Genomic DNA, 26,648 nt, shown 5'->3' with positions numbered 1-26,648 from the left:
AACTGGTATGGGGACGGAGAGGTGTGAGTGGAGCTGAGGTGTCGACGGTCACGGGAGGTGGATCGCAGGGAAGGCGGATCGCGGGGGAGGCGGAACGCCCGGTGCGAGGTCCCGCCCAATGCTGCTTGCAGCTTTAATATTTTTTGTAATTTTACTGGATTTGAATTCAATTTCAGGGTCTTTCCAGTTTGAGCCAAAACTACCTGAGAAATTGGAAAAGGAAGAGACAGAGGGAAAAAAAGGAAGGAGCCTTCAGAAGAGGAGAATGGAAAAGAAAACTCAGTAAAAAAGAAGAAGAAAAATAAAACGAGGAGTGTAGGTGAAGAGGATGATGATGAAGAGCAGGCTGGTCCGTCTGGTCAGGCGGCTCCGGCTCAAAAGAAAAAGTCAAAGAAATTATGCTTCTGTGAGTCAGCTCTAACTTATGCTTTAGTTACTGTAATACTTCACTAATTCATAGACGACTGTGTCATGGTTGAATTCTAAATGCCTTTTAAATGTCCAGCGTCTCCACTTAAGAGGGGAGAGAAGGGGAACATCTGGACATGGGACATCTTTAAAGACCAGATCCCAGTGACCTGTGGAGACAAGGAGGGGTTTCTCAACAGACAGAGACTGGCGAAAGGTCAGAGGACGAAAAGGAACATGAAATGTCTGATGTAACGTATTTTGAAGTTGTTACTGTCCATCTTCTTTTCCATTTTTATTCCATGAGGGGGTCAGGGGGGTGCTGGAGCCTATCTCAGGGTTCTTGTGGGGTCTTAAAAAGTCTTCAAAGTCTTGAATTTCCACATATGCATTTAATAGCTTAAAAAGTCTTTAACAGGTCAAGTTATGTTGCTTACCATGTTCAAGTGGGCAGGAGGACCAGGCACCTGCCATACTGTCATTCTGTAGCAAGCTACCAATAGAAATCCACCCCTTCTGCTCATGTAGATCCCGCCCATCACATTCAGTTGAATTTGCATGCAAGTTTTTGCTTTGCAGAAGATTTTGACATGCAAAACTTTTCTACTCACAAACGATTTTGACCCTGAAGTAAGTAACACTTGAACTTGCAATCAAAACTCCTTTATTTGCAAAAGATTTAGACGTGCAAGACCTCTGGACTTGCAAAAGAAACTTTTAAAATGACAAAACATTTTTACCTGCAAGCAGAAGTTTTCAGATTTGAAATGAAAGAAAATGAGAACACAATCGATTTTGTTAAGCTTAAAAATTTTGAAACCTTCATTTTTATTTTGAAATCTTGATTTTTTTGTTTCAAAATTATATTTTTTGTTTGCCTTTTTTCCCCTTTGCTTGCATAATAAAGACACAAAATTTTCTTCATATGTTGCCATAAACCTGTTGGCAGTATTGTGTTTAAATGTGTCTGGTAAATGTGTCCAAGCTGCAAAGAAAGTAACTTTAGTCTACTCAGTTCCACCCGTTCCAACCTGACAATTTATATTGAAATTAGGAACCAATTATCGCTCTTTACAGCCCCCAGTGAGAAATGACTCAGAACGGTTGGAATCAAGTCAATTGAGTAAATCAATACATTTTCCTAAATTCTAGGAGTCAAATTTTTGCCAGTATGGGTGTGAAATACACTGTGAATTCTGTACTAAGTAGTCTTAAAAAGGTCTTTAAAAAGTCATAAATTTAACTTGTAGAAACCTGTAGGAACCCTGCTATCTAAGCTACCACTAGGTGAAGGCAGGGTGTTGTCACTGTGATAAAAAGAAAGGAAACTACTGAGAAAAACAAAAGACATCATGGCTACAATAAGTACTTTCCCATTTGTCTGCATGTTTCAGGGGAGAAGTGCATTGCAGTGGGAAGACAGTGGTACACTCCTGGTGAGTTTGAGAAGTTTGCAGGGAAGGCGAGCTGTAAAAACTGGAAGCTGAATATCTGCTGTGAGGGAACTACGCTGGGAAAACTTATACAGGTCATCTTACATTTTAATGTGACACAGCTTGATTCACAACATAACTTCACAAAGGTTTTCTTTAATTACGTTCTGTCTGTTTCTTCCTGCAGGAAGGGCACCTGAAAGTAAAGAACTTTAAACGGAGAACAAAGGTAAACACAAAATTTTGGTCAAAATGATTAAATTCTGTCTAAATATATCTTCCCTTTTACTTATTATGATTACTTCAAATTACTAAAGAGTTGTATCGTTTTTCTTCCTGCCAGGCAAAGAAGTCCCTCTTCTCTGATCGGGTCCCCACAGGTTTGTTCATTTCAGACAAGGCTAAAGATCTTCAACAATTCTGCAAATACTGTTTCTTATGAAAGCCCAGAAATATGAGTAAAATATATTTTATAGCTAATATGTGAACAAGGAATTCCTGTGACTATTAGAAGAAACTCCGTTACATCAAATACAGTGATGAAACATTAGAATTTCTCATAGGAAGAATGTGCATCATACATTATAACGTACAATATGATATGGTATGATATGATATATTTTATAGAGATCGACCGATTATCGGCCGTGCCGATTATCGGCGCCGATATTTGGAAATTTGACATATATCGGTATTGGCCTTTTTTTAGTCCGACGAGCCGATATCAAGAAATTAATTAAAAACTGGGTTATTTCGGCTCAGATGCAGCCATGCCTCCCTCCCTCTCTCTCTCTCTCGCTCGCTCTCTCTCTCTCGCTCTCTCTCTCTCTCCTGCCTAATGTCTCCTGCACTATCCACCCTCTGATTGGTTGACGTGGAAGCTGTCCTCACACACACAGACTGGGACTGACTTGGGATGACACTGTGTTCTACATATATTTTCTCCATTACTAATACATAGAGCACCTAGAGCCAGATTGATGAACTAATGTTCTGGTAAAAGCACATCAGCCTCCACCTTAGTGTTCTTCCCTAAAACAAGTGAACTGAGTTTTTTAGGTGCTCTCTCTTAATCACACACATGCTTTTCTATCACAGACTGTTTCCATCTCCATATAATCAGCAGTCTCCTTTTAACTAATTCTCACACATGTCAGGAGGTAATATGTGTTAGCAGAGCTGCCGCTAATGTTTACTCTGCTCTGACGTTCTTCTGCTGCTCACTGAAACATTAGTAGTAGTTGTGAGATCTAGAGCACAGGGATGTTTAGTACAATTTTAGAAGAGTTTTCTGCGTTTACCTTTGACACGTCTTTTCTCTCCGGAGCTTCTCACATGAGAAAACTTTCCCTCTCCGCGATGTGTACTCCTGCGTCGAAATCGGATGTGGAAGGGGTACCCCCCGCGTCAAATAGTGCCTATGGGGCTCTGACCGCATGCTTTGATTTCTGACTGTTTGGGGTGAGACTGTGTTGGTATGTAATGTTATAGTGTGTGTCTGCGTTAAAGTCACATGAAGAACTCTACAACTCACAACTACTAATGTTGCTGTGAGCTTTCTAGTCCTATGATCGGAAAATTAAAGTGAAGATGAGAGAGAGAGTCAAATTCAGAAGTGATTTATCTGAACATGGTGGAACATTTTAAATCCTGTGTGTGCTCATTAAAGCCCTAAAGGCTGTTTGTGTTCTGTCAGGAGTTTAACTGCATTCATAGCAACTATTATACTTTAGATGTAGCTTTTGTCATATTAATCATTAATAATGTAGCAACATAGTTTTGAATGACAGGGTCCCTGCTATCACATGGTAAAATATAAAATTTAATAATGAAATCAACTTAAGGCTTCCCAAGTGCTGTAATAAATGAAGCATGATGAGTTGAGCAGATGTCAGCATGTGGCCCAAGAGTTTACAAGAGTCTCTCTGTATTTTTGTTGTGTTTGAACTTAAAACAAAGATAAGTCATTATAGTTATATTTAAATTTTACTTTATTTACTGTGGAAAAATTTCAGGGAGCTATTTATGTAAGCTTTTATTCAACTTTATAAGAGACGCTTCTGAGTCTAGGAAATCCATGCACTCCTGGAGCTATTATTTTCTATTTGTTTGATTAAATAAACATGTTTTAGGCATTTAAACGAAGTTCAGTGTTTGCATTATTCAAAATTTTTCACGCCGATTTTTACACTTTTACTGCAAATGAATATCAGCTCCAAATATCGGTTATCGGCCTCCTCTAACTACTAATAATCGGTATCGGCCCTGAAAAACCCATATCGGTTGATCTCTAATATGATATGATGGTATGAGGTATGGTAAATGATATGATATGATGCGATATGATATGATATGATATGATATGATATGATATGATATGATATGGGATATTATATGGTATGATACGGTACGGTATATGATATGATATGGGATATTATATGGTATGGTATGGTATGGTACGGTACGATATGGTACGGTATATGATATGATATGATATGATATAACTGTAAAAGAAAGTGTTGCTATAGTTAATGTTTTTGTAGTGTCTGCAGGTGAGGGTGATGATGACTTTGATGAGGAAGAGCAGGATTCATCAAGTGACAGACAGAATTCCACAAACACCACAGGTGCTGCTTTATATACAGTAGTATTTAAGACTGAAACTTGTTTTTACAAATGACAACAGAAGTTACGGTAGTGGAGGTCATTTGACTCAAATCCTCATCAGTTTGTTGTAGACAAACATGACTTCCTTCTGTCGATTCCAGAGGAAGAAGACGACGCTGGAGAACAGACTGAGGAACAGTCAGACGACAGGGAAGACGTTCACAAGACAGTGTTCAAAGTCACATGTGGAGATGTAGCTGCAATGTTACACAAAGAGCGTTTTGTGTCCGGTAACTTTCTGCCACTACTTCATGTAACAAAGTAGCTGCATTCACTGAAGTTGTGGAGATGTATGTTTTCTAAACCTTTCTTCACCAGCAGGGATCTTGGGGAAGTGTATTCGCACTGAGAAGAGCTGGATGACCCCAGTGGACTTTGTGAAGGAGGTGTTGTGTGAGACGGATGTGTCCTGGAAGAAAGACATCATATGTGAAGGAAAACCACTTGGTGATCTCATAGAGGTAACTATGGTCTGGGTGGTGTTATATGTGTGTACTGACTAGGTTGTGATGAAATGGCTTGACAGAAAAATAGTGAAATAGTAAATAAGTTTCACACATATGGAGAAATGCAGTGCTTGATGAAGTAAGATAGCGTTTAGCTTTAGCTCACCCACATTATTATTATTATTATTATTATTATTATTATTATTATTATTATTATTACCCAGCCCCCTCAAAGGGGAGGCAAGGGGTATTGTTTTTCTTTCAGTTTGTTTGTTTGTTTGTTTCTTTGTTAGCAAGATAACTCAAGAAGTTATGGACGGATTTGGGTGAAATTTTCAGGAAATGTTGATACTGGCACAAGGAACAAATGATAAAATTTTCGTGATGATTGGGGGGGGGGATTGATCTGCCCTGGCGGAGGTCTTCACTCTCAGAGTGCTTTTCTAGTTTGTTTCTTTGTTTGTTAACACTCTAGCAGCAAAACTATCGGTTGAATTCATTCCAAATTGGGTTATAGATTGCCAGTGACCCACAGTAGATCTGATTACATTTTGGGAACAGTAGGTCAAAGTTAAAATATTTTATGAATTGTTTTAAATCTTTTTTTTTCTCCCCTTTACTTATAATGGGCGAAATTTCAAATGTCTATAAAAACATCAATTTTGTTTCAGTTTACTTCAGACTTGCCAAATATATAGAGGCAATTGATTTGCTGACATCAGCACACGCATAGACATGATAACATCAGCTGGATCGATGCCAAAATAAGCTACAACGCGTGTGAGGGACGTTTTTTTGTGCCTGGCATCACTTATTACCTCCGCCAAGGAGGTTATGGTTTTGCCAGGGTTTGTTTGTTTGTCTGTCTGTCTGTCTGTTTGTCTGTCCGTTAGTGTGCAACATAACTCAAAAAGTTATGGACAGATTTGGATGAAATTTTCAGGGTTTGTTGGAAATGGGATAAGGAAGAAATGATTAAATTTTGGTGGTGATCAGGGGTGGGGGGGCCCACTGGGGGGGCCACTGATCAGCCTTGGCGGAGGTCTGCGCTCTCCGAGTGCTTCTAGTTGTTATTATAGTGGCAATCTAACTACAAAAAAATGCCACTTGTGGATTTTGAAGCCATTTCCAACTCGTGATGGTGTGTAAAAACAAGGTCTGCCGTGGATGTGCATTTAATATTTTATTTACTTGCAATCTTAAAAAACACCTACAAAAGGGGCTGAATGACTTAAAAATGAGCTCATATACAAAAGGACAAAAAAATTACTAATAACACCCATTCACGGTCACACACACAGGCACGGTTGAAAAACTGTGTGGCTTCCCATGGCTCAAAAATCTTCTCTGATCACTTGTGTCTCCCTTATATAACCTCTGCCTGGCAGATTACTACCTATGCCCAAAGGTGTGCAGGTGACCCTAGCAACCAAGTGCCTCACCACAAATACACGCCCACTTTCACACATACAAACACACACACGCAGCACAAATCTAAATTGGCTACAACACACCGGCCCCTAATTGTTACTGTATAATAACATAACAATTCAACATCATAGAACCAGTGAAGCCAATTACAATAGTGCAAGTGTGTGTTTTTGTTTTTTTTTTTTTTTGTAGTCTTTACAAGAGTCTTTAATCAGCTTCCAGCAGAAGACAGATCTTCGTGATAGGTCGCTCCAATATGTTGTATTTAGTCTGGACCTTAACAGACCGCACCAGTCCTTGCCTGTCAGGAAAGGTCTGGAGTACCTTTCCCAACAACCAGGATCCACGAGGAGCAAGTAGAGTCCACCACAAGAACAATGTCACCTACAACAAAGCTTCTCTTGTCCTTTGTCCACCGTTGTCGTTCCTGTAACAGAGGTAAGTATTCTCGAATCAATCTGTGCCAGAAGAGATCTGTGAGGAATTGAACTTGCCTCCAACGTTGTCTAGTGTAGAGGTCACTTTTCTCAAAAAGGCCGGGTGGTAAAGCAGGTTTGCCTTTCAACAAGAGGATGTGATTTGGAGTCAAAGGTTCTAAATCACTGGGATCATCTGAGATTTTTGTGAGGGGACGGTCATTCAATATGGATTCCACCTCACATAGAAGAGTTTGTAATCCTTCATCGTCTGTGTGTTGCTGCTGAAGTACGGAGTTCAGTACTTTTCTGACCATGCGAATGATTCTTTCCCATGCTCCACCATGATGTGATGCAGCAGGAGTGTTGAAGCTCCATTTCACTCCAGACTGAGGTAATACACTTTGAATTTTGTTGTGGTTAGGGGCAGACAGAGCTTCTCTCAACTCACGTTCTGCACCCACAAAGTTGGTTCCATTATCTGATCTGATGTGTGATACTTGGCCTCTTCTGGACCTGAATCTGCGCAGTGCATGGATGCAGGAACTGGTGTCCAGTGAGTATGCCATTTCCAGATGGACTGCCCTACTGGCCATGCAAGTGAAGATAACGCTGTAGCGCTTAATAAGGCTGTGGCCCCCTTCACCTCAAATGAACCGAAGTAATCAACACCCACACTTGTGAATGGTGGGAGGTCGGGTTGAAGTCTCTCCTTTGGCAAATCTGCCATCTTTTGCTCACCAAGTTTTCCCCTGTAACGTCTGCAAATGACACAGGAAGAGAGGACCCTTCTGGCAGCACCATTTGCATTAATGATCCAGTACTGTTGGCGAAGTCTAGAAAGCAGATGATTTCTCCCACAATGTCCTAACTGCTCATGAATGTGGCGTAAGATGAGAGTGGAGATGTGCTGATCTTTAGCAAGAATGACTGGATGTTTCATGTCATCTGGCATAGCTGCTTTGCTGAGCCGTCCTCCCACTCTCAAGAGCCCATTTTCCAGCACAGGGTCAAGTTTATAAATGTGACTGCTTTTCTTCACTCCAGATGTTCCACTCTTTAATATAGCCATTTCATCACTGAACTTCTCCAGTTGGCAGTATTGAATGATTGCTTTCTCAGCAGCGTCAGTATTTTCAAGAGACAAGGTTTGACCACCCCGTGTGGCTCTGAATTTTTTCATCTCCTTTTCCACCTTGTTCTTTTGTTGAGTTATGTCAAGTCCACTGCTCGACACAGAAGCCTTTATTTCCTTCCTCTTCTGACTCAACAACTGCAACAGCTCTCTTAGCTGGAGAAACCACACAACTGAAATCTTTAACCTTTTCCATGAAGAAAAGTAGGTTATCAGCTGGGTTGTTGTAGTCTTTGTCTCTTTGTTGACAGGTGTCATATTTGGTGCATCATTTGTGATCACAGTATTCACCATGACCTCATCTTTGACCTCTGGGTCATCACTACTGATGGATATAGATTCCATAATGTTGGTAGGCCACTCCCCTTCATTCTTTAAGAGAAAGTCTGGGCCATGGATCCATCTGCTGGATGTGAGAAAATACTCAACTTTAGCCCCACGAGAAGCCTCGTCAGCTGGGTTCTGTTTGGTTTCCACGTACCTCCATTGTGAGACGGCAGTAGCTTCTCTTATAGCAGAGATCCTATTGGCCACAAAGGTGTGGAAACGCTTTGTTTCGTTACTTATGTATTTTAGCACGGTTGTGCTGTCTGTCCAAAAGATAGAACTTTCCAGCTTTAACTGCAGCTCTGCTTTCAACATTATGTCAACTCTCACTGCAAGCACAGCAGCTGTTAGCTCCATCCTTGGAATTGTCACTTTCTTTACCGGAGCAACTCGTGCCTTTCCTAGGATAAATGCCAGGTGAATCTGGTTCTTGTCATTCTGCAGCCGAAGGTATGAGACCGTGCCGTACCCATCCTCGCTAGCATCAGAGAAGTGATGGAGTTGGGCACTCTGGAGCTGTCTGAACTCTTTGGGCTTAATGCATCTTTGCACACTGAATATGCTGAGCCTTTTTAGGTCTTCTAACCACCCAACCCACTGCTGCTGATACCTTTGAGGGATGTCATCGTCCCAACTGTAGTTCAACCTACAAAGGTTTTGCAACATCAACCTGGCAGGTAAGGTAAAGGGGGCTAAAAATCCAATGGGGTCATAGACTGAGCATACCACAGACAAAATACCCCGTCTTGTGAATGGTCTTTCTTGGACTGCCATCTTGAACCTGAAGGTGTCCGTTTCTGCGCACCATTGCAAACCCAGTGTTCTCTCAACAGGGAGATTGTCTCTGTCAAATGCCATTTCTTTTACTTCCTTGGCTCTTTTTTCCACTTCAATGGATTCCAGCACTGACCTGTTGTTGCTGATCCATTTTACCAGCGGAAAGCCTCCTAACTGGTATACAACCGTCAGGTCTCTCACCAAGGCTGTGGCTTCAGCTTCTGATGGTAAGGACTTCAAGCAGTCATCCACATAAAAATTATGCTTGATGGTGTCAATGACATGTGCTGGAAATGCTGCTTTATTGTCCTCAGCAGTTTTTCTTAGAGCAAAGCTGGCACAGCTGGGTGATGATACTGCACCAAACAGATGAACAGTCATCCTGTATTCAGCAAGACGTTCTGTCAGTTCACCATTTGGCCACCAGAGCGGAGGAAGTCTACGTCCTGTTTTGCAACGTTGACTTGGTGATACATTTGCCTGTATATCTGCCATCACTGCAATAGGTTCTTGACAAAACCTCGTGAGGACTCCAAGCAGAGAGTTTGTCAAGTCCGGTCCCTGCAGTAGCTGACTGTTAAGTGAGGTGCCTTTGAAGCTTGCACCACAATCGAACACCACTCTCAAGGTTCCCTTTTTTGGATGGTGCATGCCATGATGCGGGATGTACCAGACTTTGCCTGCTTTTCCTTCCAGCTGGTGCTCTGGCACTCTCTCTGCATAGCCTTTATTTATGACATCACTGAGAAAATTAATGTATTCCTCTTTGAATGCAGCATGTTTTTCCAATTTCCTTTTCAGACAGAGGACCCGTTCCTCAGCAACATGGCGGTTACTGGGCATGGCGACGTCATTATCTCTATAAGGTAATCTCAAGCAGTAATGTCCATTGTCAAGTTTAATTGAACTGTTCATAATTTCCATAAATTTGAGATCTTCTCTGGACATTTCTGGCTTGTCAGCTGTTGATTTCTCATTAAAATCATGGTTGTATTGTTTCACCAGTAATTCCTCTATGTGAGCAATAGATATTCGATTAGCAGTAATGGTGTGACAGCTGCTCTCAGTCCCACTGCCTCCTCTCAGTGAGCCATTTTTAACCCAGCCCAGTAGGGTTCTGATGGCGTACAGTCCTCCACCATTACTGTTTACCACCTCCCATGGTTCCATTACTTTTGGGACATTTGTTCCGATTAACATTTCCACATCCGCATCAATGACAGGAATTTCCACTGAGTTTAAGTGAGGCCAGGCTCCCAACTCTTCCTGCCGTGGAATGTTATCACGGGTCACAGGCATCTTGAACTGTGTATATACAGTACAGGCCAAAAGTTTGGACACACCTTCTCATTCTTTGCATTTTCTTTATTTTCATGACTATTTACATTGTAGATTCTCACTGAAGGCATCAAAACTATGAATGAACACATGTGGAATTATGTACTTAACAAAAAAGTGTGAAATAACTGAAAACATCTCTTATATTCTAGTTTCTTCAAAGTAGCCACCCTTAGCTCTGATGACTGTTTTGCACACTCTTGGCATTCTCTTGATGAGCTTCAAGAGGTAGTCACCTGAAATGGTTTCCTAACAGTCTTGAAGAAGTTCCCAGAGATGCTTAGCACTTGTTGGTCCTTTTGCCTTCACTCTGCGGTCCAGCTCACCCCAAACCATCTCGATTGGGTTCAGGTCCGGTGACTGTGGAGGCCAGGTCATCTGGCGCAGCACTCCATCACTCGCCTTCTTGGTCAAATATCCCTCACACAGCCTGGAGGTGTGTTTGGGGTCATTGTCCCGTTGAAACATAAATGATGGTCCAACTAAACGCAAACCGGATGGAATGGCATGTCACTTCAGGATGCTGTGGTAGCCATGCTGATTCAGGTTGCCTTCAATCTTGAATAAATCCCCAACAGCGTCACCAGCAAAGCACCCCCACACCATCACACCTCCTCCTCCATGCTTCACGGTGGGAACCAGGCATGTAGCATCCATCCGTTCACCTTTTCTGCGTCGCACAAAGACACAGCGGTTGGATCCAAAGATCTGAAATTTGGACTCATCAGACCAAAGCACAGATTTCCACTGGTCTAATGTCCATTCCTTGGGTTTCTTGGCCCAAATAAATCTCTTGTGTTTGTTGCCTCTCCTGAGCAGTGGTTTCCTAGCAGCTATTTGACCATGAAGGCCTGATTCACGCAGTCTCCTCTTAACAGTTGTTGTAGAGATGTGTCTGCTGCTAGAGCTCTGTGTGGTATTCATCTGGTCTCTAATCTGAGCTGCTGTTAATTTGCGATTTCTGAGGCTGGTGACTCAGATGAACTTATCTTCAGCATCAGAGGTGACTCTTGGTCTTCCTTTCCTGGGGCAGTCCTCATGTGAGCCAGTTTTGTTGGAGCGCTTGATGGTTTTTGCGACTGCACTTGGGGACACATTCAAAGTTTTTGAAATTTTCTAGACTGACTGACCTTCATTTCTTAAAGTAATGATGGCCACTCGTTTGTCTTTACTTAGCTGATTGGTTCTCGCCATAATATGCATTCTAACAGTTGTCCAGTAGGGCTGTCAGCTGTGCATCAACCTGACTTCTGCACAACACAACTGATGGTCCCAACCCCATCAATAAGGCAAGAAATTCCACTAAGTAACCCTGACAAGGCACAGCTATGAAGTGGAAACCATTTCAGGTGACTACCTCTTGATGCTCATCAAGAGAATGCCAAGGGTGTGCAAGGCAGTCATCAGAGCTAAGGGTGGCTACTTTGAAGAAACTAGAATATAAGAGATGTTTTCAGTTATTTCACACTTTTTTGTTAAGTACATAATTCCACATGTGTTCATTCATAGTTTTGATGCCTTCAGTGAGAATCTACAATGTAAATAGTCATGAAAATAAAGAAAATGCGAAGAATGAGAAGGTGTGTCCAAACTTTTGGCCTGTACTGTACATCTGGCAATTTAAAGTAGATGTTGCTATTGAGTGCAGCTATCTCCAGCCCTGAGATGACATGATTGTCGAGAACCTTTTCTTGGTTCATTGTTCTTAAGAGAATTTTGGCGTTTTTTCCTCTGACCTTTAACTCCCTCATGAGTCGCTCAGAACAGAAAGTAGCTGTGCTGCCAGGATCTAAAAACGGTGGTTAATATTTTGCTGCCTTTGTTAGCCTTGATCTGTACAGGTACGATTGCCAGGACACAATCCTGTGCTCCGGCCCCTGTATGGCCACATGTCTTAGTAGAAACCACACCACTGTTCTCTGGTGTTTCCTGCAATGTGTCCTCTGACTTGGTCTCTTTCTTTGAATGGATGTGGAGAATGGTAGGATGCTTCAGGTTACACAATTTGCAAGACAGATGCCTATGACAGTCTTTGCTCATTTGTCCAACAGATAAACACCCAAAACAAGTGCCTTTCTCTTTTAAGAAGTTGATTTTTTTCTCGGTGCAACTTCTTCTCCATTTTGGGACACAACTCCAATTTGTGACCCTCTTCACACAGCAGACAAGACACCTTCATTGGTTTATCAGGTAGGTTTTTCTCCTGTTGCATTTGAGTCACAGTTTTAGGTTTGATAGCCTCAACAGAAGTTGCAAAGCTGCTTCCTTTTCCCTTGATGCGAACCTGTGAAACTTTGTTTCCATTTTTATGCTTAGGTGGTGAGATGGCTGTATCCTGAATGTTTCCAAAGAATGGATTAGAAGCAATAGATACTTGTCTCTCAATGAAGTTAACAATATCACTGAAACCTGCTTGACGACGGTGCCTCTCCTGTAGCTCATAAGCAGCGTTTCTCCATTTTTCCCTCAGTTTATAAGGTAGCTTCAAGATAATAGCACGCATGTTGGATGGCATATTCATCTCTGACATGTAACTGACATCCTCCACAGCATTACAGCAGACACGGAGAAACAAGACAAAAGCTTGCAAAGCCTTGATGTCCTCTGATTTTATTGGTGGCCATCCAAGTGCTTTCTCCATGTATGCACTGGCTATTTTCTGCTCATTACCAAAGCGTTCTTGTAAAAGTTCCTTTGCTCTTTGATGTCCCCTGTCAGGTGGCATGTGTTGACAGCTCTTAACAAGTTCTCTTGGTTGTCCTTTAGTATACTGCTCCAAGAAGTACAGGCAGTCTATACTGCTGGCAGCCTTTCGTTCAACTCCATGCTCAAAAGCTCTGATGAATGTACTGTACTCAAGTGGGTCTCCATTAAAGGTTGGTATATCTCTTGGAGGTAATGACAATGAGGACTGTTGCTTCACAAGAAGAGCTGTAATGTCATTTTGACGATGCATAATGGTAAGGAGATTACCTTGGTTCGTATTGCTTTGCATTAGGTCACCACATTAAAGGGGTTCTTGCATAAAATGCACAGTGGGTTCCTGTGTATGATGTACATGATGTGTTTCCTGAAATTCTTTAAGCGTGCTTGGGTTTGAATTCAAAGCAGGAATCTTTGGTCCAACATGTACAACAGTTTCTTTTGGTCGTGCACCCATTGACATAACAGGCTGACTGCCTCCTGTAGGCAGAAGATTGAATTGATTATTTGAGTCCTTGCGATGTACTGACATTGACACATTACTACCTCCTATAGGTGGATGAGTGAACTGGTAGTTTGGATGTTTAGGCTTTGCCTCCATTGGAATTGAAGTATTGCTGCCTCCTGTGGATGGATGATGGAACTGATGGTTTGAATCTTTGTGCATTGCTTCCATTAGCATTGCAACATTGTTGCCTCCTAGTGGTGGATGGATGAACTGACGCTTTGAACTTAATGGAACAAATTCTGTAGCAGAGGGTCTGAGAGATGTTTTGCGTTGTGATCTTTCTAGATATGAATTCATTCCATTTGAATGAGCTCTGGAGCTCTGAACGTCAGAACTTGCATACTTCAACACAGTAACTTTTGCAGTGTGAGCAGCAATTTGACTTTGCAACTCAAGCAGTTCCTTTTTTTGTCTGATTTTCTCCTCCTGAGCTTCCAGTTCATGTTTTTCTTTAAGGGCAGCTGCCATAGCAAGGAGAGCAGCCCTTTCAGCCTCTGCTTTTAGACATGCGGAAGAGGCTGAAGACCTTGAAGACCTGTGGCTGGAGCGGCCGGCTGATGAGCATGTTTTACCCCCAACATTGGAAATGCTGTCACCTGGACCAATATCATCAGTGACCACAACAGCAGCATCATTACTATTGACCACATTTGTATTTATTGCAACATCATTTTCATCATCATCATTTTTCTCATTTGTATCCAGCAACCACTCTTCCATTTTTTGTATTATTTCTTTATTACTTTGCATTCGGATTTCAAACCAGTCATCTTGCTTTAACATTTCATCCTCAGGTAATATTGGTTTCAATGATTGATGTAACTCTTTGGTTTCCTTACACAGCTTCAAGAACACTTCACACATTGATTGCACCTCAGACACATTTTCCTTTGAGGTCATTAGTTGCTCAACTTCCTTTGTTAGTTTATGGAGTTTCTTTACTCTGACATTCCTTTCCTTCTGTTGTGATATTATTTTTGCTTCCAATGCTATAACAGTGAGTTTAACTGGTCTTTTCTCACATTCATTTTCTGCTTCACTGTGATTGGCAGCTGCAGCCGTATCACTCATCTTGTTGCTTTAAACGCTGAAGTTTTAGTTTTGAATTGTATCAGGATTTACCTGTATCCCTTTTGTGAGAAGGCCAATCTCTTCCACACAGCGTAACAATTCTCAAACGATCCTACCGTGATTCTTCAGTGTTGCTTTGCCTTGGCTGTCACTTGTCTGTGTCCAATTAAGTGGAATCAGCTGTGCAGGGAGGAGAGGAGAGGAGAGGAGGGGCGTGCAGCACTGCCTTTCAGTGTTGCAGATCAAAGATAAGAAGCTGAGTTTTTCAACAAAATATAGTGGCAATCTAACTACAAAAAAATGCCACTTGTGGATTTTGAAGCCATTTCCAACTCGTGATGGTGTGTAAAAACAAGGTCTGCCGTGGATGTGCGTTTAATATTTTATTTACTTGCAATCTTAAAAAACACCTACAAAAGGGGCTGAATGACTTAAAAATGAGCTCCTATACAAAAGGACAAAAAAATTACTAATAACACCCATTCACAGTCACACACACACAGGCACGGTTGAAAAACTGTGTGGCTTCCCATGGCTCAAAAATCTTCTCTGATCACTTGTGTCTCCCTTATATAACCTCTGCCTGGCTGATTACTACCTATGCCCAAAGGTGTGCAGGTGACCCTAGCAACCAAGTGCCTCACCACAAATACACGCCCACTTTCACACATACAAACACACACACACGCAACACAAATCTAAATTGGCTACAACAATTATTATTATTATCATCATCATCATCATTATTATTATTATTATTATTATTATTATTATTATTATTATTATTATTATTATTATTATTATTATTATCATTATCATTATTATTAAATTCCATCAATCTGAGGCACTTGTAGTAGAATACTTAGAGTCACAGAGATGAGTTTTAATGTAGTATTTTATTAGTAGTAGTTTTTCTTCTGACTGTCACACTCCCGTTTTGTCATGCATGTTTTCTACTAAGCCTGACTCAACATAACCCTGTTAAGATCATCAGGGGATCATCAGAGGACATAGAAAGGCTCAGATGGAGACAGAAAAAAACACATAAAGACACAAGTTAGATCAAATGCAAAGGATGTCATGAGAGAGAAACCGGATTTGTGACGGCAGCTTTAAAACTAATAGAAAGACTCTGTAAATGTGTTTATTTCAGAAGAAGATCTTGTCATGTCATTCCCTGTTTTGTGACTGCAGACTGTGTGCACCAGATTCTGAAGACCTGGTAAGTGTGTTGAGCTTTAACATGAAATAGTAAACTATATGATCAAATAATATGCAAAAAAAAATGATAATTTAATGGTATGAAGATTTATTCGGAGTGAACAAAATTATTGGTACAAATTTTTCAACAACAGGAGCATGCATACATTTATCAATAATTATAAGAGTACAAATGTTTAGCTGAAATCTGAACAGCTAAGTATTACACCGAAGTACAAGAAAAGTACTTCAAGTTAAATGTATCACAGTAATTTTCATTATTGTAGCAATATGAGGTCAGGAGGTAGGAGATGTAGCAACCAGATGTCAAAACCGAGTGGAATACACACATTACTGCACATTACTGTGAGTAAAAGACCTCAAATAAAATGTAAAATTATAACGGAAATTAATGAGTCAAAATACATGTATGTTTTTGCAGGATGACCAGAAAAATGATGATGAGTGTTGGATCTGTAGAAGAGAAGGAAAGCTGGTGCAGTGTGATTACTGCCCTCGCTCCTTTCACCAGACGTGTCACCTGCCTCATGTGGAGGACGCCATTTTAGAGTAAGCACCAATTAATACTTTTCTTTTATTCATATGTACTGTTTTATATGTATTACTTGTGTTTCCCTCAGACATCGACTGTATCTGTACCATTAATATTTTATTTAGCCCATAAAGACCCACTGGTACTTTTATGACAGTCCCCTAATGAATTTTTCTCTCTATTTAGCCTTTCTTAAGTGATTTATCACCATTTATTAGAATATTATCTTCTGTATTTTGCATTTTTCAGTGAAAATCAGGCATTTTCTAATATTTAATTTACTGATTATGTAGATGTTCATAATTACTAAGAATACAGTAGAAGGTTATTAAACAAAAATAGAGAAAACTAAAGAAAATGTGATGTTTTCAGTAAATATATTGTAGCCTCACGACAGTGGAGTGAGTGAACAGAGTTGAAAACAGCATTACAAATTATATTATCGTTCTCTCCGGGTCAAACCAAATTCCTGAACAACCATGCTGGTTGTTTGGTGTCAGGTCAAAGCACAGACATCCTCTGCAAGTGACATTTACGAAGACAGATGATCTTAAGGAATGAGCCTAATGGACTTAAAAAATACTTCCTCAGCCATTGTCTTCTGTTCTTCATCAAGAGCCATTTCCCTTGTCGTGGTAATTGAGAGCACCCCGGAACTTGTGTTTACACTTAGCCGACTTCGTCCTCTCAACATCTGTGTTTTATTATGTTGCTTATCCAGAGGTGAAGATGAACCCAGAAGAAGAAATAGACTGAGTAACCAAAATCACTATATGTGCCATGTTAATAGGATCACAGAAATGTGTTAATGTTGATTAACTCAGCATGCTAACTCTTTTATGTAGACGTAATACAGGGATTAAAGTTCTCCGTCACCACGACGGATTTCCGTCAAATGGAAAAATTGAGGGGGGAAAAAGTCATATTGAAGTAACTTCCCCACGTGTTTCGTGGAGTCCAGTCGGCACCGCGATCCTGTCCTGGGTCTGCTGTCCTGAATCTGCAGGTGTTTAACACAGGCACAGGGGGCTGATAGGTTTAACAGTGATGATAATAAGATGACTTCTTTATTTTTATGTCGGGAGGAGAGATTGATGACTATTTATCTGTGGAAGGAAACGCTGCTCATTCTGTGCCTCAGAAACACATGGACAAGTTCAGCTTTACCGAAGTTCAGCCTCCAGACTAACTTTAGTTTAGTGCTAACAAGTAGCTTTCATTATGAAAGAACCACAGCAAAAAGGGAAGAAGACAGAACTGATCCACATGTTTGGGTTCATAGCTTATCTCCTCTTGCTGGTATACGACTAGTGTGTGTGTTTGTGTGTATGTGCCCTTCCCGTGCGTGCGGGTGTGCGCGCCGCGGCCTTACGCGGTTACACGCCCGACTGCATAAGTGCTTTATTTTGACCCGTTTAGCATCTTATTTCTGTCTGTGTGGTACAGTACGAAGATAAAACTGAATGAATGAGTAACACCCTTGGTATTTGCAAAGCCACTGTATTTTAAATACCCTCAGAGAGGATCTGTAATGGAATATAATTTCTGTTTCAGTTGATGTAATTTCTTCCAATCAAAAGAGAACATGATATTGACGGCAGGGGGGTGCGGGGATGTGGACGCAGGTTTGACGACGTACAGATTATTTTGGCTAGCATATACGACATCATGGACACGTTTGTAGAGGAAGGTGCTGAAGTGGTAACTATTGAGAGATGCATGAAAAATAGATGGAGGTGGGCGTGGCATGATGAGAAGGGAGACGATGGAACTCCAATTAGATCATGGTGCAAAAAAATGAAGCAGCCTGGTGCGTACATTTGCGTATTCCCCAAAATTCATGTGCTGTTGGAGTTATGTTTTAGGAGTTCCTAAATTGTTAAAAAGTTTTTCATTCATTTTTTGCAGTAAGGTTTTCTTCTAGTTATTATTTTCACTTGCTTCTAAGGTTTTCATACCCTTTAAAATTAACCAGAGAGCACCAAAATTGACCTGAAGCTTTAAAAATTTTCTGGGGGAGGACCCCCAGACCCCCCACCAATACCACTCATGACATTTTTTCTATCCATGTTACTAATCTTCTACACCTGTACACTCTCCCATTCAGTGTGTTTTACAGTATTGCCAATTTTGACTATAGAAACTTGTACGCTATAATAGTATTGTATTGCATCATTTTTAATAGTGGCCAATGATTTTGACCAGAAGAAAATTTTCAGTCAGATGAAAAATTTTTGCTTTAATCCCTGACGTAATACTTAAGCCATTTGCCTGACCTGTGGTTTCATATATGTGTCCTGATCATGTTCACTGTGAATTATGTGAAAGTAAGAGTATTACTGCTTATAGCATGTTTGATAATCATGCTATTATCTTAATTGATGCTGAAGTGAGGTTACAGGTGATGTATAAAGTTTGAGTGATCTTATTTAAGGATCTTATTTAAGGATGCAAAGTTTTCTTACAAGTCTGCACAACGTCCTCTCCCCCTCTGTCTTCCTAAGAGGGAAGAGAAACGTGATACTTTGAGATATGCAAATGACTCGTTAATATGCACGAGGAGGCCGGATTCCCACCGAAACAGACAAAGAAGGCAACGCCCCGAGGCATCGATGACTCATCAATATGCACGAGGGAGGCGTGCCGAGTTGGTTTTTGGCAAAACTATAAAAGTAAATGAAACCAACTTTTCATCAGAGCTTTTTCCACCCTCGCTGCTCTCAACTTCAGCGACCAAGCTTTCTCCATCTCTTGCTCTCAGAACTTGACAGAGAGCTGTTCCATCTTCTGACCTCTCCAAGAGCTGTTCCATCTTCGCTGTTCTCCACTTCTTCTGGCGAGCTTTCCAGAACCAGCCGCCAGAGCCAGCTGTGCATCTCCTCCAGCCAGCAGAACTTCAGACCTCCAGACCTTCAGGCCTCCAGCGCAAGCACGTCGCTTCACAGCCTGTTCCCTCTTCGAAGTCCGTCAGAAGACTTCATCTATTCTCCATCAAGGCCTCTCCAGCCCTGCAGCCTCACCGTTCATGTGTCGCTCCAGCTGCTACATGTTCCTTCTCCAAAGTCACGTCCTGCATCCTTCAGAAGGCCTCTAACTTGTAAGAAAACTTGCTCCTGATTTGAGTTGGTGTTATTCCAATTTAAGTAGGTTTACCTCAACGTAACCTCACTAACATTATAATATCTTGAATATAGCTATCTGCCAACTTAATCTACGTATTTTTCCCTTGTCCATAATCTCCTGCTCCCTATTATCTTATTTGTCTCTTGTCTTTGTTATTTGTGTGTCTTAGTTTAGTTAATAAATTATTTATATGTGTATAAAGCCGCTGTTCAGTCAATTATTTCTGTACTGCCTTTTCACACTCGGGTTCACTGTGCAGTCAACGAACTACAAGCTTTGCAAGATTTCCAAATTATTGTTTTGGGTTGATTTAAGTTTAAGCTTACTTATAAATCTATAATTAAATTAATCAATAAATCAACACTCAATTAATCAATAAATTGGTATCCTATTCTTGCTACAATATCATTAACTGAACATAAACCAAATGTGTCCATCCACTGTCATTGATCCAACTCCATGGGTTTTACTGGTGAATCAGTGTTGTAGAAGATGACAGTGTTTCCATGTTCACTATGGAGCCTCTGAACATGCAAATGGGTCATATCTGATGACCATGAAAAAATGACAAACTGTATTTACACCAATTATTCACATTTATTGATAAGATTAGTACAGGGGTTCCCAAAATGGGATACACATACCCCCAGGGGTACTTGGAAGAAGCCCAGGGGGTACTTGAAATTTTTTTGGGAAAAATACATTAAATAAGTCATCATGTACTGAATACAAAATAAATAATGACAATTAATGAAATAGAAAACACAATAAATACATTCATATAATAGTTTTGTCAATCATCTTGTTTAAGCTTTGGTAACATTTTAAGAACATTTCTATTTTATATTAATAAAAATGAGTTTATTTGAGTAGCTAAGTAATTTTTTTTTTTTTGATGAAAGGTTCATTTATTAATTAATGACCAATTTATTTATTTTTTCTTCTCAATGAAAGAGGGCACTTTTCAGTTTATATTTTGCAGACAAAATTTACTTAAAAAATTTATTTTTTATATCGGCTAAAATTTGCTTAGAGGTATTATTTGTCTTTGTGCATAAGAAATCAATATAAGTGAATCCCCAAAGGAACTTTTTATTGGTAAATGCAATTAATGCAAATTTACAGGATTTCAGTTGTTGCAACATGTTGATGCTCATATGAACTATGTTTTCAGCTCAAAAATGTCCAATTTCATCACAATTAATGCTATATTTTCATGTCACAAATGGCCAAGTTATATTTGAACTGAATTCACCTGAAAAACAAATATTCTATTCTTTTAGATTCCCCAATTTTTTTTTACAAGATTATATCCTACATATCACATGTTTTATTTTTACAGGTTCAATATGGAGTATGGTGCTGATCCATCCTGCTTATGTTACGCCAATACATACATTAAGAATGTCACACACCACTTTTTAAATCAACAGTTTTCTAATAATAAGCATTTTTATAAAGAAATAATAATTCTATGTTGTTATTTACTCTTTAGTACAATGATAAACTATACAATAAATAATTCTGATCCCAGTTTTTGCACAAGGATTATTTGTGGAAACGGTGACATGGCTGCCGAGCATCAGTATGATGGGATTCACAACAACCATGTCACATCCGTCCACTGCCACATTTTGTGCTTTTGTGTCAGCTGTTATTGTTTTAGATCCACAATACTAACATTTATGAATAAGAGGAGAATTAGCAATAGTAAGTATATAAGTTTATTACAAATAAAGTACTGGTACTGACCAGATCATCATGGGTAATGTCACGTCCGTCCACCAGCAAAAGTTTTCACATACACGTGCTATTCAAAATCCAATATTTCTGAAAATAGAGCTTCTACTGTCAAATAATATGAGAATATGCTGTTCTGTCGAGTTGAGCCCGCACACGCCAGCCCAAAGCATCCAGCCTGGCCGCGCAACGTCGCCCCCGCTGGTTCGGTCATGTCCTCTGCCTCCCTCCTGACCATCCAACAAGAGCCATCCTTCAGTTTGACCCAAAGGCCGCAGACTGGAAACGACCACAAGGCAAGTCCCGCACCCGATGGCTCGACGTCATTGCAGGCGACCTCCAACAACATGGAGTTACCATGGAGGACGCAGAGCAGCTGGCACAGGACCACCAGCCATGGAAAACACTGGTTCACCTGGTCGGCCCAATGCACCGGGACAGGACACCCGCCCCATGGCAGGAGTCCTAGTAGTAGTGGTAGTCATTAATGCCAACTCCCATCACCGCGTCCTGTCCTGTCAGGAAGCCGGGCTACAGGCTCCGAGCGCCGGGGTTCTGTCGAGTTGAGCTGCTCCGTCCACCCGCTCCAGTCCGGCTTACACACCGGGGAGCGGATAGCTGTCCACCTGGACCTGATGGAAAGTTATTGGAGGGGGGACGAACCGGTACACCAAGCCGCTCCTCCATGGATCTAGTTCTGACTAATGCTTTCCATCAGGTCCGACAAATAAATGAATCCACATTTGCACTCTTCTGCTGTGTATATTTTCTTTAATGCTGGTGAATGTCATTTTATTTGACTTCATTAATGCCAACTCCCATCACCGTGGTCGTGCCCTGTCAGGAAGCAGGGTTACAGGCTCCAAGCGCCGGTGTGCTTGAAGGGCTTGATCCGTGCACGAAGCGGGGCTTGGTTCTGCTTTCTGTGAACGAAACTAGTTCCATGATCCGTAATCGGAACCGGTTACGACAACGGAAACAACTTCACGCTCCCCCGCGAGGCTTTCAGCAGCACAGATAGAAGGAGCTCCTGCCTGGACCAGGGACCACTGTCCCACTGACAGAGAAACACAGCCACATTTTATTTTTTTTCAGAAAACAGTATCTCGTAAACTCATAAAAACAGAGCTTTTTTTTTTTTTCCGGAAAACAGTATCTCGTAAACTCATAAAAACAGAGCTTTTTTTTTTTTTTCCGGAAAACAGTATCTCGTAAACTCATAAAAACAGAGCTTTTTTTTTTCCGGAAAACAGTATCTCGTAAACTCATAAAAACAGAGCTTTTTTTTTTTTTTTCCGGAAAACAGTATCTCATAAACTCATAAAAACAGAGCTTTTTTTTTTTTTTTTTTTCGGAAAACAGTATCTCGTAAACTCATAAAAACAGAGCTTTTTTTTTTTTTTTGGAAAACAGTATCTCGTAAACTCATAAAAACAGAGCTTTTTTTTTTTTCAGGAAACAGTATCTCATAAACTCAGAAAAACAGAGCTTTTTTTTTTTTTTTTCAGGAAACAGTATCTCATAAACTCAGAAAAACAGCGCCGATTTTTTTTTTTAACTTATTTTTTCTCGTAATTATGAGATAATTATCTCATTAATTCAGAAAAACAGAGCCGAAATTATTTTTTTGTGTGAATGCAATACGCTTCCGTAGTTAAATATATGTTGTTTGGTAACAAAGTTTTGAAAATAAAAACAGACACCTTTGGCACAGGAACAAATTTTGCCTAATTTACTTCAATCAAACATGCTGAAGCGAGACTTGGGAGTACTTGGCTAAAAATACATATTTCAAGGGGTACTCCACTGTAAAAAGTTTGTGAACCACTGGATTAGTGGTTCAACAGGTATTAAACATTTTAGATCAGTAGATGCTTTTGGTCTGTGGTGGATGTTTGGGTCTTTATGGGTTAATGACTGTATTTAATATCATATGTAGGGTACTTTACAGTGTGTGTTGCCTCATTAGTCATTGTAAGGAGTGTATTTAAGTCAGTTGAAGTAAGTAAGTAAATTTTATTTATAGACCACTTTTCACAGACAGTCACAAAGTGCTTTATCAAGTCAAATCAGAATCAAATCAAGTTTACAGAGACCCAATAGAATCCTCCAGGAGCAAACACCTGTGATTCTTTAGAGTTAATCATATTCTTACAAGGTGTACCTGAATGCAACACTGCATGCAGCTTTGTACCTTTCTAACTCTGCAAGTACTCTGCGTTTTTATTTTTATTTTTTACATTGTCTATGTTCTTTTCTATCATATAGACATCAGTGTATCATAAAATATGTTACTTAATTTTTTTGTTGGATTTATTAAGTTCTAACACCATAAGTGCTTTTCTGAAAATGCATCCCTGTGTTAGTACAGTTAGAATGTGAATAAATGATAAATAGGGTGAGGCTTTGCTCTAAATTGTTAAGAATAAGTCCTGTCATTGTAATAGTTTTGGTTTGTTACAAGACAGTGTTGGACCAAATTAGTCTATTTACTGAATGGGAATCACTGATCTTCTTGTGTGCAGGGATGATCAACCTTGGATGTGCATGTTTTGTGTTTTCACGAAATATAAAGAGTCCTTCTCCTCCATGGAAACTACAGCAGCTGCTTTGTCCTGTAATATATCAGAACACATGCTGGTGAGTTCAGTGTGTCAGTCCTTCTGTCTGTTTAATATCTGAGCTGCTGTCCTTCATGCCTGTTTTCTGACTTCAACAGCAATGCCAGTATCTTCTCCTGCATCTCTACAATACTGATCAGCAACAGATATTTGCAACAAACCCAACCCTTTATGTGAGTATCCCTCTGCAGCTCTCAGTCACATGATAAAAATAAGAACTAGAATTCAGTTTACTGCAAATAAAACACATATTTGGTTATAGTAGCTTTAACCCATAAAGACCCAAACATCCACCTTTGGCCAAAAGCATCTACTGATATAAAATATTTAATTCCTGTTGATCCACTAATTCTATCAATGCATGTAAATAATTGGTGTAAATTGCAGTTTGTCATCTTTTCATGGTCATCAGAACTGACCCATTTGGACCTTCAGAGGTAGCCTAGCCAGCTATCCATCTTTCTCAATGAGAAATCTACCTGTAATCGCGGGGCTTCAATCCAAATATGAAGGCGGGACTAACAGGCGCAGAGTAAACCAATCACAGATAAGACGGACATGACGCTTTTGTCAGAGAAATTTAAGAATACAGGATGTAATCTGTAATTCCATCCTTATTTTTGAATCAAGTAAACAACCGCCAACAGTTGTAAAGAGATTTGCGGACTTGGAACTGACTTTGTCTCATGACAGAAAGGAGTCGGTTCGTATGATGCATTGTGAAACTCCCGCCCCCAAGACTTGTGATTGGTTCAGGATAGAATAGATCGTGCAGATTTCACAGCGACCGGCCCAATTCCAGGCTGTTTTCTCAGTATTGAATACACTGAGAACACCGGATGGCTGGCCAGGCTAGGTCAGAGGCTAAGTAGTGAACATAGAAACACCGTCATCTTCTACAACACTGATTCACCAATAAAATCCATAGAGTTTGAAAAATGACTGGTTGGAGACACTTGTTTTTACATTCTGTTATTGATATCTTTACTGAAAAAGTAATTTTTTCTTCAGTTTTCTTTGTTTTTGAGATACAATCCCTCAACCTTAAACTGAGCTTTTATGAACATCTACAAGGTCAGTAAATTAAATATCAGAAAATACTTGATTTTCACTGAAAAAAGCAAAATGCAAAATACAGAGGGTAATATTATAACAAGTGGTGCCAGGCACAACAAATCCAGTCCTCTGCAAGTATTGTAGCTTATTTTGGCATCGATCCAGCTGTTGTTATCATGTCTATGCATGTACTGATGTCAGCATATCAATTGCCTCTAAGTATGTGCCAAGTTTGAAGTGAATTGAAACAAAATTGATGCTTTCATAGACATTTGAAATTTTGCCCATTATAAGTAAGAGAGAAAAAAAAGATTTAAAAATTCATTAAAAATTGGAACTTTGACCTACTCGTCCCAAAATGTAGCCACATCTGTTCTGAGTCACTGGCAATGTATAAACCCAAATTGGTTTGAATTCAGCTAATAGTTTTGCTGCTACAGACATTTGAAATTCCACCCATTATAAGTAAATGGAAAAGAAAAAGATTTTAAAAATTCATTGAAAAAAAAAATTTGAACTTTGACCTACTTTTCCCAAAATGTAATCAGATCTATTCTGGGTCACTGACAATCTATAAACCCAGTTTGGTATGAATTCAACCAATAGTTTTGCTGCTGTAGTGTTAACAAACAAGCAAAGAAACAAACAAACTGAACCAAAAACAATACCCCTTGCCTCCCCTTCAGGGGGCGGGGCAATAAATGGTGATAAATCACTTAAGAAAGGTTAAATATAGAGAAAAAAAAACATTTGGGAAGTGCCACAAAAGTACCTCTGGGTCTTCATGGGCTAAACTTATGCAAATAGTACATACATTTGTTAAAAATCATTTCAGTGCACAGGTGTTGAGCATGTCAGTCGTTTCTTCTCATCACACACAGCTGAGCGACCAAACCACTGTGGTCACGACTCCCATGTGGTTTGGACGTGTAGCAGAAAAACTCCAGGAGAAACAGTACCAAACTGTTGGAGACTTTGTGTCTGATGTCCACCTCATTTTCACCAACTGTGCTTCATACAACCGAGTAAGACCATCTTATTCAATTTGTACACGTCAAACTGAGCAGTTTATCATGAGTGAAATGTCTGAGTTTTAGGAGATCTCATTTATGTGTGACTAGTGACTAGGACTGTTGTCTTCTTTTGCAGGATAATCCTGAATTCACTGCCATGGGTGTCACCCTGAAGGAGTTTTTTGACAGAGAATTTGAGAATGCTTTCAAGATCCAAGAAGAGACCGCTGACTCATAGGGACTTCAGTTTTCACACTTGGAAGATGATAGGAAATAGTTCAAGGTTCAAGGTGACTTTATTTGTACCCTTGGGTAGATTTGTTTTGCAGCAAGCTTTCGCTCACTGCCGGTCGCTGCGTGCGCATGCACCCAACACAAATCCTTTGAAAAAATTCCAGTGGAGATAATGCAAGCACATACACAAGACATTATAAACACAGTACATGTGGTGGAACTTTTCCAGTGGATTTGGTTGTGGGAGGGGGACAGGAAGAGAAGAAGAATGTTGTGAGGCAGACAGAGATGGGGGGCGGGGTTAATGCTTATATGTGGTGAGTCCTTGAAATATTATTGAAAATCAAGTGGGAACTACTGTCACAGCTTTATGGTTGAGTTTTTATGATGTTTCTTTTCTATCTATAATGTAAAATAACAAAGAGACAAGTGAACTTTATCTCCTGAG

At 40.1% G+C, this 26,648-nt stretch overlaps 1 protein-coding gene across 1 annotated transcript in view; it reads left to right on the top strand.

Annotated features, from left to right (window-relative positions):
• LOC115424713 (nuclear body protein SP140-like protein) overlaps positions 1-26,363 on the top strand; it is a 32,364-nt gene extending 6,001 nt beyond the window's left edge. Inside the window, 15 exon segments of the mRNA XM_030142116.1 lie at positions 177-238; positions 241-406; positions 506-625; positions 1,803-1,936; positions 2,029-2,070; positions 2,185-2,221; positions 4,394-4,468; positions 4,610-4,738; positions 4,830-4,969; positions 15,814-15,882; positions 16,303-16,430; positions 23,802-23,916; positions 23,996-24,070; positions 25,835-25,978; positions 26,103-26,363. Of these exon segments, the coding sequence (XP_029997976.1) occupies positions 177-238; positions 241-406; positions 506-625; positions 1,803-1,936; positions 2,029-2,070; positions 2,185-2,221; positions 4,394-4,468; positions 4,610-4,738; positions 4,830-4,969; positions 15,814-15,882; positions 16,303-16,430; positions 23,802-23,916; positions 23,996-24,070; positions 25,835-25,978; positions 26,103-26,204 (1,538 nt within the window). The 3' untranslated portion in view covers positions 26,205-26,363.
• The last annotated feature ends 285 nt before the right edge of the window (positions 26,364-26,648 follow it).

Source organism: Sphaeramia orbicularis, chromosome 8 (genome assembly GCF_902148855.1).
Source record: "Sphaeramia orbicularis chromosome 8, fSphaOr1.1, whole genome shotgun sequence".
Taxonomy (NCBI): Eukaryota; Metazoa; Chordata; class Actinopteri; order Kurtiformes; family Apogonidae; genus Sphaeramia; species Sphaeramia orbicularis.
This window is presented reverse-complemented; position numbering and strand designations above follow the sequence as displayed.